At 42.7% G+C, this 12,200-nt stretch overlaps 1 protein-coding gene across 2 annotated transcripts; it reads left to right on the top strand.

Annotated features, from left to right (window-relative positions):
• The first annotated feature begins 1,229 nt into the window (after window positions 1–1,229).
• LOC133505816 (NGFI-A-binding protein 1-like) lies at window positions 1,230–11,031 on the top strand. Of its 2 annotated transcripts, XM_061829305.1 has the most exons (9): window positions 1,230–1,619; window positions 4,425–4,454; window positions 4,526–5,224; window positions 5,306–5,439; window positions 5,511–5,562; window positions 6,454–6,573; window positions 8,756–8,924; window positions 9,393–9,533; window positions 9,618–11,031. In XM_061829305.1, exons 3-9 carry the CDS (start codon window positions 4,583–4,585, stop codon window positions 9,692–9,694), a joined length of 1,335 nt encoding a protein of 444 aa, XP_061685289.1. In that variant the 5' UTR covers window positions 1,230–1,619; window positions 4,425–4,454; window positions 4,526–4,582; the 3' UTR covers window positions 9,695–11,031. The 2 variants fall into 2 exon arrangements, with proteins under 2 accessions (XP_061685289.1, XP_061685279.1); XM_061829295.1 differs by having other exon boundaries at window positions 4,425–5,224.
• The last annotated feature ends 1,169 nt before the right edge of the window (window positions 11,032–12,200 follow it).

Raw genomic sequence — 12,200 nt, 5'->3', positions numbered from 1 at the left:
AAAATATTTCAACAACAATTCCATAAAATCATTGTTTTTAAATTTTACAATAAAACTAAATAAACTTTATTTTCCGGTGGTTTATATCCAATGTTGAAAAAATAGATCCTTCACTGTCAAAAAATCGGGTTCTAATCCTGTAATCATATCCTTTTTTTTATATATAGAAATTTTATGTAAAGATAAATGCAACCATATCAGAGTTTTTAGTGAGCACAGCGCTAAGGTAACGAACAATAATTGGTTATACGTGTTTGAGCCGACACAGTGGCACCAGCACTCCCGCAACCCTTGTCAGGATAAGTGGCTCAGAGATTGGATGTATGGATGTTTATCCTATTGATCACGAAATGCGTTATTTTACATAATATTTGGAATATTTTGTCAAATTTGAAAACCATTGACTTAATAAAGATCTTAAAATTTTCAGCTCTTATAGTATTGAATAATAATATCTATACTGTATACTCTAAATACATAAACACTTACCTGTAATTTGTTTTATATTGATATTATAATGATACACAATTATACAGTTGGTCACAGTTTGAGTCCACTGAGGTGGTTGCATCTCTAAATCAAATATATTTCTTGTATCCAACCAGTCTACCCACCTGTGGCTATTCATACACAACAGATGCAGTGAAATTCTTGCTTGGATGCTTCCCTTCACAAGAATAGTCAAGATAGTTAGAATGGGGTTTTAAAATAAAGAATACATAAAAGAGAGTATAGGAGACATCAGAATAAAAACAGTACGAAACTAAGTTAGGGTCCATGAATTCATATTACAACCAGCATATTACAACTCCCACCACCCCAAAAAATGTTGAAGGTTCATTGTTCTAGCTCCCCTAAACAAAAAAATGGTTTACCACATTCAACTCAATTATATAACTGCAGTGCATAATAAATATTAAACATAAAACATGAAGCTGCTGAAAAGCCCATGCACTTGTGAGAGTGTGGCATATATGCATAAATACAGCACAGAATATATTTTGTAAAGCAAAGCCGGGACAGGCCAGTTTGATTAAATAGAGAAACAATTTGTAGCTCTTTGCTTTTCAATGTGAACGGCAGCTACGAGCGCTGCTATTTTTTGCTTAGTTAAACGAGCACTATATCTAATAATAAGCTAAACTTTTATTTTCTTAAACAGGCGGAAATGCTCGTGTTTCAGTAAGTGCCATTTTGCTTTTTGTGCTCAAACTGTACTGGGAGTGGAGAGACCCGAGAGGTCTCAAACACTTCAACGCGCAACACACACACTCAGAGAAAAAGGACGCACGGAAGTCTTTGTTTTTAAAACTTATTTACTTACTTGTATATCTTTTCTCGATTAAAAAAAAAAGTTTACAGCGGAGTCTCATATACCCGATCTTGGCTCCTCCTGAACCAACAAATAAATCGCTTTCTGATTTATTTATTTTTTTTCCTCACTGCAAATTATCAATAGATTCTTTACATTGGCGTTTTTCCGCGGAGGTCTACGCTGCGGGGCCGCTTGTGTGCGCTTTCCTCCTGCAGACTGGCAGCCGGCCTGCGTGCTGAGGACGAGTGAGCGAGAAGAAGAGTGGAGCGCCACACGAACGCACTAAAGGGCCCCAAAACACAAGGTACGGCGCAACTCCTGTGCACGGGATCGCGTGCTGGACTTCTGTTTTGCGCACTGTACATTGTGCAAAACGGGACGTCGCAAACATACATGTTGTTGCACATGAGGCTGCAACGTCAAACTGAATCGACGATCATTATTTATGCGGTTGTCAGACTTTTAATGAATTAATGCAGCCTTTCTTCAGCATCTTTTGAGCCAGCGTGAGACAAATCTCAACACACAACACTAAACTAATAATGCATCCAAAATTATCGATAATCAAAGAATGACCTTGTCCCAATTTACTCACTTATGCTCACTTTGAAATTTGGGCTGTTGAACACAAAAGTTGGTATTTTGCTTTCTGAATGGCAACAGGTGGACGCACAGCTCGTTTCAACCTGTGGAAGAGCATATAATTGTTCTGCCCTGATGCATTTACAATTCATTGTTGGCGTAGATAGATACATACTTTGCAGTAAATGAAGAAGAATTATGAAAAATGTTACTAAAAACACCTCCTATCTAATCCCACACCAATGCGGCACCAGACAAATTGAGAATCCCTGAATGCACGTGTGGCAAATAGATCGCAAAGTGCTCCACAAAGTCTCCTTACCGTGCTTCTTGTTGTAGTGTAGTAAGATACTGCAAAATTGACAAATGTTTGTAGAAGCTTACAAAAACAAAAGACAAAAAATAAAACCACCAGTGTTAGCAGTCACCATGGCGATGAGATTGCCGGGAATTCCTCATGAATCAGTTGATTCAAAGTGTCTCGACATGTGCCAGCACTGAAAATAAAAGAGGAAACTTGTGAATCAGGAATGTCGTACACACATGCACTGCCACAAGAGTTCAGACATGTAGTGATGGCCTGTCACAGCTTATGTGTATTTGTAAGACGCTGATGATCTCATGACAACGTGTACATTTTCTTCTCTGCACGTGGTTTGAACACAAAAAAAAAACAAAAAAAAAAAACAAGATGAAAAGAATATCCATATTTGGTCTTGCCGAATACAAGATTTAATATTGTGCTCGTGAGTGTGGTGACCTAATATTGTTGTCTTTCAAAAACAGAAAAATAAAAACTGAGGACTTTTATTTGTCTCTTAAAAGCTAAAACCTCACTTCTCGCTCAGAAAGGAAGCGATGCAACATGCATATACAAGATTGTGAAGCAACCTAAAACAATAAAGACAGGCAAAAACATACAGGCATAAATTTACACAGCATCCTGATGAGTACTACCCTTCCATCTGAAACCCATAGGTCCTCACATCGATACGTAGAGCGGCTATGGGTGCAAACACCGATGCAACATATGATTCTAAGATCAACGTGGAGATGTGGTGCCTTGAGGTATTAGTTTTCCGTGTAGAGGATAAAGAATATATGCATGTCTACTGCTATATTTTCTATCAATGTGATGCTCCACATTTGATTAAAGGGTTGTAAAACCGCAATACCAATGCTATTCATTCACCCATCTATGGCGTTTTCCTATGTTTGTTAGTATTAATCAAAATAGTCTATCTAAAGCAAATCTATGTGGTTGTAAATACACAATGTGCAATTGTCGTTATTTTTGTCTATTTTTACAGTAGACTTCAGTGACAATAAACATCTTAAAGCCTTTTTAAATGAATTGCTCATTATCAGCTAAACTGCTGCTTGATGTGAAGTCCGTGGAGTTCACTGCTGACACACAGCGCTCATAACTCAAATGCTTGCGATCAAGTCAAAGCAAAAAAAAAAAAAAAAAAAATGATGGCTTGTATCTCAATAAACCCGTAACTCGGGTTGCTCGTGTGTCAAGACAAACGCTGTATCTAACGTTTGATGCGACAAATAGCCAAGTCTGGCACTGGGGGATACGTCTACGTAGCAGCTGGTCCTGGTCTCTTAGAACTGCTTCATGACCTCATCCTAGTACTAGTGTCTTGGTTCAGACAGCTTTTGTGTGTTTCCCACCCGGGGCCCCTGCTCGTGGCTATTCTCAGCGAGGCGAGCCCACCACCTACACATCCTGCAGGGGTGGAGAGAGGCATGTGGTCTTCCCAGCAATTGTGCCTAATGCCAATCTCTCCTCTGCTCAAATGACAAACAAGGTTTCCTCAGGATTGGACTATTCCTCAATGTAAGCGTGAACAATGTCAAGATCGGATGTAGTGTCACCTCTTTGCATGCCTCTGGCTTGTGCTAACAGGAAAACTTGACATGACCTGTGTTGTTTGCCTATATTGTAATACTTATTTTATGTCAGAGGTTGCAAACCTGTAAACCTGATTTTCTCTGAGCTACTTTTACAGGCTGAAAGTGCCTCAGAGCGACTCATGTTTAGTCACATTTATTAACATTGCTAATGTCCAGAGCACAAGGGAATAGGCTTGTTGTCCACATAATGTAGCATACAACAATAGGCAGAAACTGGTAAGCATGTTTGCCTCGCAGTTCTGAGGACGGGGGTTCAAATCCCGGCCTTGCATGTGTGGAGTTTGCATGTTGTCCAAATGCCTGTCTGGGTTTTCTCTGGGTACCTCGGTTTCCTCCCACAATCCGAAAACACGCACGTTAGGTTGACCGAAGACTCTAAATTGTGAACAGGTATGAATGTGATTGTGAATAGTTGTTTGTTTCTCTGCGATTGGCTGGTGACCAGTTTAGGGTGTACACCACTTCTCAAGCAAAGTCAGTTCGGATAGGTTCTTGTTTTGGTTCTGAATGTGAATGGGATGGAATGTTGCTGCTGAGGTGGGATACAGGGCTGCTTATCCTTATTTGTGAACGGCGTTAACAGCCTTTCCTCCCATCTCTTCAGTCATGGCGGCGGTGTTGCCGAGGACGCTGGGTGAGCTGCAGCTCTACCGGATCCTACAGCGAGCCAACCTCCTCTACTACTACGAAGCTTTCATCCAGCAGGGTGGTGATGACGTGCAGCAGCTGTGCGAGGCCGGTGAGGAGGAGTTCCTTGAGATCATGGCGCTGGTGGGCATGGCCAGCAAGCCGCTTCACGTGCGCCGTCTGCAGAAGGCGCTGCGCGACTGGGTCACCAACCCGGCCATCTTCAACCAGCCACTCACTTCACTGCCGGTCTGCAGTATTCCTGTGTACAAGCTTCCTGAAGGCTCACCCACATTGGTGGGTGCCCAGGACCGGGCCAACACATCCAGCGTCAAGCTGCCCAAGGCAATCGCCACCTGCTCTGATACGGGAAAACTGGATGTGATTCGGGACAAAGTATCTGTAGGATCGCCCCTTGCGGGCAATGCCGAAACGCGGTTCTGGTCGGGACACAGCAATGATAGCGAGCACAGCCTGTCGCCATCTGACGTGGGCTCCCCGTCCTCTCCCAGAGATGTGATGGAGTCCCTGGATGCGGCTGCCGTGCAGTCGGTCTTAGAGTGCGTGGACAGGATGACGCCGGGACTCACCAAAGCGGACCTCAGTGAGGTCAAAGAGCAGCTCAAAGGGAACAAGAAACTGGCAAAGATGATCGGACACATCTTTGAGCTCAGTGATGATGACCCACGGAGGGAGGAGGAGATTCGAAAGTACAGCGCCATTTATGGACGCTTCGACTCCAAAAGGAGAGACGGAAAGCATCTTACACTCCATGAGGTGGGATTGTAGTATTTTTCAAGTGTAGAAACACATGAAGTAATCCATTTTGGCCTCATGATTGTCATTTTGATCATGCAGTTGACAGTAAACGAGGCAGCGGCACAGCTCTGCATGAGGGACATGGCCCTGCTCACCCGCAGAGACGAGCTGTTTGGACTCGCCCGGCAGATCTCCAGAGAAGTCACGTACAAATACACCTACCGCACCAGCAAGTAGGTTTTGCCCTACGTCATCAAGTTCTGGCATCACAACAACACTTCTTAAGTTAGTTGTTTGTCCTCAGGTCTCGCTATGGGGACCGAGACGAGCCATCTCCCAAAAGAATTAAAACTGAGGTGAATTCTTCTCTTTGCTTGCCACCAATGAAACAGAGTAATTTAAAATAAAAATTAAAAAATAGAGATCTTCAGCAGCACCAGAAGCACAATATTTTGAAATGATGGAATGGAAGTGAAGGAGAAAGAAGTAAACAATCATATGAATTAGCCACAGAATCGAAGTCTGCTGATATGACCTGTGCAGATGCAAGGAAGTGCAGCGTTAGTGCTGGGTTTTGTCATAAATGATCTTGTGGGAGTCCTTCTTGCGATTGGTAAATAAATCAGTCCTTACTCATCCAACTGCTCCAAAAATTAATTGCTGAATACAACATATGTAGTTTCTGGCATTTATAAAATGTTCACAGGAGCAAAAAAGATCCATTCTTCTTGTTGCCTCCCATTTTGTTTACGCATCTATGTCACCATAGAAATCACAGTTGTGGTTACGCGATGCAATGCCGGTTTGCACGTGCCTTTCACACAGGCAAAAGCCATCCATCCATTTTCTGAGCCGCTTATCCTTACAAGGGCTACGGGAGTGCTACAGCTAATCCCAGCTATTCTGAACTGGTTGTTAGCCAATCGCAGGGCACATGGAGACAAACAGTCGAAGACACAGTCAGACTTAGGAGAAATTTAGAGTCTCCAATGAATGCATGTTTTTGGGATGTGGGAGGAAACCAGAGAAAACCCATGCACGCACACCGGAGAACATGCAAACTCCACACAGGTGGGGCCGGGATTTGAACCCCAACCTCAGAACTGTAAAGCCAAGGCTCTCAACCAGTTGCGCCACCCTCCACAACTGCGTGTCTATTTTTGTATGTGCAGCTCCAAAGTCTTGAAAGAATATGACAAGAAGAGCTGCACCTTCTTAATGACTTAATCTCTGTTTTGCTTCCTCAGGAGAACTTTTTTGACATCCAGGAGGCACTGCAGGCCATCCACATGAGGCAGGAAATGCTGAGGGAGCAGCTGGCCTGCGCCAAGTCCAAAGGAGACGAAAGCATCGGACGCAATCTGCAGGTATAATCACAAAGGTCACAAACCCCGCCCCAAAGTCTTTGATTTGGCTTCAGGCCCGGTTATTGATGTTCCAGCTGTGGCCTCGTTGACGTAGATGTCAGAAGGTGTTTGTGGTAACTCATGTTGGTTATTGATGAACTTGTTCCTCATCGCAGCACGATGTCCATTCATCGCTATGTGGAAAGATGTCTCTATTCGTGCGACTTCCTGTGTCAGTGTGTAATGTGCATGTCTGAGCTAATGCGATTTTCCAAAACGTTATTCAGTGAGGGAAGAGATTTCATGGCTCATTCTCATGACGATCCCTGCGGAGGACGGGACACCTTGACATTGTAATTTAAAGTGACAGTGACATGGTGAGCATTTCATTTCCAACGAGATGTTTGCGTTGATGGTCACTGATGGGCAGGGATAGCAAGTCACAAAATGCAAATACTTCGTTACTGTACTTAACTTGATTTTACAGGTATCTGCTATCAAAATTCTACTTTTCTTCTGTTTTTATACATAACATATTGTAGCTTGTGCAGTTTGTTGATTGACTGCATAAGGCGATAAACGACATAAACCACGCAAAACGCTTGGCTTAAAATTGCTGTCTTTGTGAAGTTATTTCGTCAATTAATGTTCAAGTATCTGGGTACCCACTTAGTGGTTGATACCCGCCCCCTCAACTCAGCTAAACAGCAACACATTATTTTTTTACAGTGGATCCTGAATTTAATGGATATCAGCAGTAATGGACCCTCCGGATAGTATATGTGTCCTAAAATCATTTCAACTCGTCACTTAAACCAGAATTGAAAGAATATCTTCATTCCAGAATTAGCCACTATTGCTTGCTGAGCATCGTTGCATATTATAGGCAGTGACTTTCACACACATAGTGTATTTCCGAGTCACAGATAATACAGTATGACTACAACCTAGCAACAGTGTCTAGTTAGTGGCTATGAACAATGTGGCGCGTTCAACATTACATTGATGCGGTGGGCATTATGGCAGGAGTTTTAGCTATTTTGCATGGAGTTCTGGGCGGAGATTAGTGATTGTGGTGGGTTTTTTTTCCTTTAAGATATGTTTGTTCCAGTTTGGAACATGCAATGTTTTTGTAGTGTAACTTTTTTTTTATTTTATTTTTTTTTGTCAAGCCATTTCTCTACGGGATCTAATTAAGGGATTCGGAACTTGGAAACACACTAACTTCTCGCAGCTCATGAAAAAGACTCACCTCGGCTTGTTACTTCTGACTAAAACAACGACCACACCAGCGTATCAAGTTTGGATAAAACAGAAAATGTATCAGACATATTCACATTTTTTTACATTCATTTACAATAACTTTGCACTGTACTTTGTGTTTTAGGCAATGAATACATTGCACTGTAGACCAATATGGGTACATATGGCCACAAAAAATTAATGGACAGTCACCTGTAATGAACATCCAACTCGCCTGGAAGTGTATTAAATCGAGGTTCCACTGTAGTAAACAATATTTCTAATTTACTTTACTTTTATTCGCTATTTTTTAAAACTTTAACGGAAGTGGGTCTTTACTTTCTCAACGTCCATTGATGCCGACATGGCAGAAGAAGGACGTAATGTACATTGAGAGAGGGGAAAGTCAAATGTTTTGAGGTCTTGGTTGAGATCTTGGAGAGTCTAATGTGACTGCCAGCGTGCAGGCAAGGGCTTCGCGCTGGCCTGGCTACTTTAGAGAGCCTCATTATCACGGCGTGGAAAAGCCAAACGATTACCCAGTAGGATAGACGGGATTTCACCCACCGTTGGCTTTAAGTGGATTTTTTCGTGGCTCAAACGTGTATTCATGTGTAGGTATAAGAAAGATGCTAGATGAAGAACCATCCCATTTTCCTAAGACTAAAAGTGGTGTTTGATTGATAGCTGAGCGGCCTCATTATATGTTTTTGATTTTTTTTTTTCAAGCATTTGGCAAGCTAGTTATCACCACTCTTCCCTGTGCTGTGCCAAATGTAGAAAATATTTATTTCACTTTACAAGGACTTAAAAAAAAGACAAGATGCCTTTTTGTCAGCGGTTATCATCAGCAAATGTACAATTTTTGCAGACTTAGCTAATTTCAGCCACTGTAAAAGTGACACCATTATAAAAAATATATATTAGTGTGGGATAACAGGGGTCATATTTGGATCCTCAGATGCAGTTGGAGCGTCTGTTGGCAAGACAGATGGAAATCCTCCAGGACGCCGCGGTCCAGGAGCGACTGCAGGCTCTGGACTGGAGGATCCCCCCCGCTGCCTTAAAGTACCTCACCCACGCCCAGAAATCCAATGGGGCTACCAGTGACTCCAGCAAGGAGAATCAAGGTAAACTGGTGTAGGGCTAATATTAAAAAGATCTTTTTGTTTGTTTATGTATTTTGGGGGGCATGTATACTCCTGACTTTGAATCAGTTTCTTCTTCTGTAAAATAAATTGTGAGGATTCCAGTTTTTTTTCTTCAGGGCTCATCTCCTCTTCCTACATCACCCACTCTGACAGCTTCTATTATCGCTCTTCCCACAAATCCCACAATGCACCTGTAATTAAGCCGCCTACGCATGTTTACCTCCAGCCAGTTGCCCACAGGGGGCGTCTCTCTCTCTCTCTCTCTCTCTCTCTCTCTCAGTGTGCGTGTGTCTCTCCCATTTTCTGTCTCTGTCTGTGTCTGTGTCTATCTTTGTCTCCTTCCCGGCGTAACAACATTGTTGGCATTGATGTTAAATGGTATCTTTGTGTGGCCTCTGGTTTAATGTTACCGCTAGAATGAGCTGCGCATCATTGTCTGTTCTCCAGATGAGCGACCCATAAACTTACGGGTCGTGAGCCAAACCATGCAGGAAGGTGACCTCCCGTTAGGCAAACAACTGGCCAATGAACTGAAACGTCACCACAACCACAACAGCAGCACGGATGAGACCAAAACACCAGCAACAGGTCGGTGCTTGGTGACTCGATTGACCGTTGTTCGTTTTTGGTTCTGTACGCTGACCCTGTCAATCAAAATGTTTATGTTCTCAGAAAATGGGATGTCGCTACGGGCAACAGGCAACATAGAAAAAAAGACCATCAAATCAGAACCCGAGGACTCCACATAGTGCCTCCCGCTTGGTCTCACTCATGGTAGTATGCAGTTATCAGCCGTCACTAGAAACTAAGCAAGCACAGCCACAGTAGAGCCTTAACAACCAATGTTGCCTCATGAAGAGCATTTATTTTCCTTGGTTTCATCTTTATGTCAGTGCCAAAGCATCAAGAGAGCATTAAAACATGCCCCTCCATGCTTGGTGGGTCTTTTCTGTCCTAGAAGTATGTTTGCTTTCTTACCTCTGAACAATTGTTTTTGTTGCTTCTGTTGGCGACATTTATGCTAGGCCTAAATCTGAACTCTGCCTCCCTCATTCTCCCAAATCAACGTTGGTGTTGGAATCAAACGGGTCATTGGTAACGTCAGGAGAGCGAGTTTGGGTCCAGTCCCAGCATCGGGTTCCTTTTCCTTATTTTTAAAATGACTCCACCGCTCCTCTCAGTTGTCACGTGTATATTCATGGGAGATCATTTGAGAAGAAGCATTTCCGAGCAACAGCAGGGGACCCGTGTGACAGTCAGGCTCGCCAAGTACAGTCATTCCATCATATTCACGCTGCTGGTTGAATCCAGAACCACACATCTGCAGACAGAATAGTCCAGGACTGAAGATGTGACATTGCACTGGGAGCTCCCTTTTAGGTGTGTGTCCTTGCAGAGTGTAAATAGTTCTGTGATAGCAAATTGTGTTAACCTAATCTCAACCAGGGTTCTGCCATGTCAAGTGTAACTTTGGTGTACTTGTTTGTGTCAATAGTGTTTGTGTGCATAAAAAAATATCTTTCAGTGTCACAAAGGAAAAAAAAATTCAAGTGTGGAAGTTTGGTGTACAAAACCGACTTTGCACAACATCGATGATGATGTTGACTAGGTATCTCTTCTTGCATATTTCTGTATGTCTGTTGCTGTCTAGCCGTAGAAACATTGCAAGATTCTGTACATCCTGACAAATTGGTCCAATCCCCCCCCTCTCCCCCTGCAGGTACTTCACTCAGTGGCAGACCAATGCAATATACAATATATGTGACTAACACGTAGGAATTGTTTTGTGACTGTATGTCTGTCCTCCAAAGCTGATAATGTTGTCTTAACGTGCGGCACACTGTATTTGTATTTAAAGACTTTTCACAGAAGCCATCGTTTCGTGTCAAGAAACTAGCGAGGACTCCCCGATGACATTGTGATTTTTTTTTTCCAGTGGAGCTCCTCAGCTTGAAGCCTTGTCAGCCTCTCCTCACTGTCTGCTCGTAATGGTATATTAGGCTCCACCACCCAGTTATGCACCCGTTTTTTTAAACACTAATATATTTTATTTGTTATACAGTACATAACATTAAACTTTTATTTTTTGAACCCTATTGTGATGGCTGCTCTTTGTCAGTGACTGCTCGCGTCAGTTCTCATATTCTAGAACAGGTCTGGCAAAAATCAGGTCCGTGGGTAAAAAACAGTACTGTAGGGGAGTAAATCCAGCCTGCACGGTGAATTTGAAAGTAAAAAAAAATACTGTAACAACCCGGCGGTTTTGTGGTTCTATTATTTAGGGAGTATATTTAGGCTTTAAGAATTATTACCATGCTTGGCGTAAAAATTATGTCTCGATGTGCGCTGCGATTGGCTGGCATCCAGTTCTGGGTTACTCCACCTCCTGCTCGTTGACAGCTCGGATAGGCTCCAGCATTCCCCGCGACACTTGTGAGGACAACCGGCTAAGAAAATGGATGGATGGATGGATGGATAGATGAATGGAGTAAAAATGATTCCTATGATGTCCGTAAATTGATTTCATTTTAAAGTGAAACACTGGTGACTCAAAGTTATGCACTTTTAAATCACTGATCAGTTCCAAGAGCGCGCAGTTGAACAACTAAAGCAAAATACATGTATTTCATGTGAAATCAGAGTTCTATAAGAATGTTTTGTTAAAGGTTCACAAAGTATTTTTTTCTTGATTTACTTCTACAACTTTGCATTACAAAATGGAAAAAAAAAATAAGGCTGCTCTTTGACACCAATTCTGTTCACAAGGTGTCGAGGGGGTCCGGTTTGGTGTCCTCAGTATTGCATCTCTGCTTTTTGCAGATGATGTGGTTCTGTTGGCTTCATCAAGCTGTGACCTCCAATTCTCACTGGAGCAGTTTCTTGGTGAGTGTGAGGCATTTGGGATGAAAATTAGGACCTCCAAAGATGAGGCCCTGAGTGGGGAAAGGTTGGTGTGGCTTCTCCAGATCACGTTTGTGATCCTGCCACAAGTGGAGGGGCTGAAATATCTCTGGGTCTTGTTCATGAGTGAGGGAAGAATGGAACAGGGACCAATAAGATCGTCTGCAGTGTTTTGGACTCTGTACTTGTCTGTTGCGGTTGAGAAGGAGCTAAATCAAAAGGTGGAGCTCTCGCTTTACCGGTTGATCTGTGTTCCTACCCTCACCTATGGTGAGGTGCTGCAGGTTGTGACCAAAAACACAAGATCCCAGATACAAGCGACTGGAATGAGTTTTCTCTGCAGGGTGTCCAGGC

The sequence above is a fragment of the Syngnathoides biaculeatus genome, chromosome 2 (assembly GCF_019802595.1).
Source record: "Syngnathoides biaculeatus isolate LvHL_M chromosome 2, ASM1980259v1, whole genome shotgun sequence".
In the NCBI taxonomy this organism is placed as follows: Eukaryota; Metazoa; Chordata; class Actinopteri; order Syngnathiformes; family Syngnathidae; genus Syngnathoides; species Syngnathoides biaculeatus.
The sequence above is the reverse complement of the archived record's forward strand: the minus strand, read 5'-3'. Positions and strand labels throughout refer to the sequence as shown.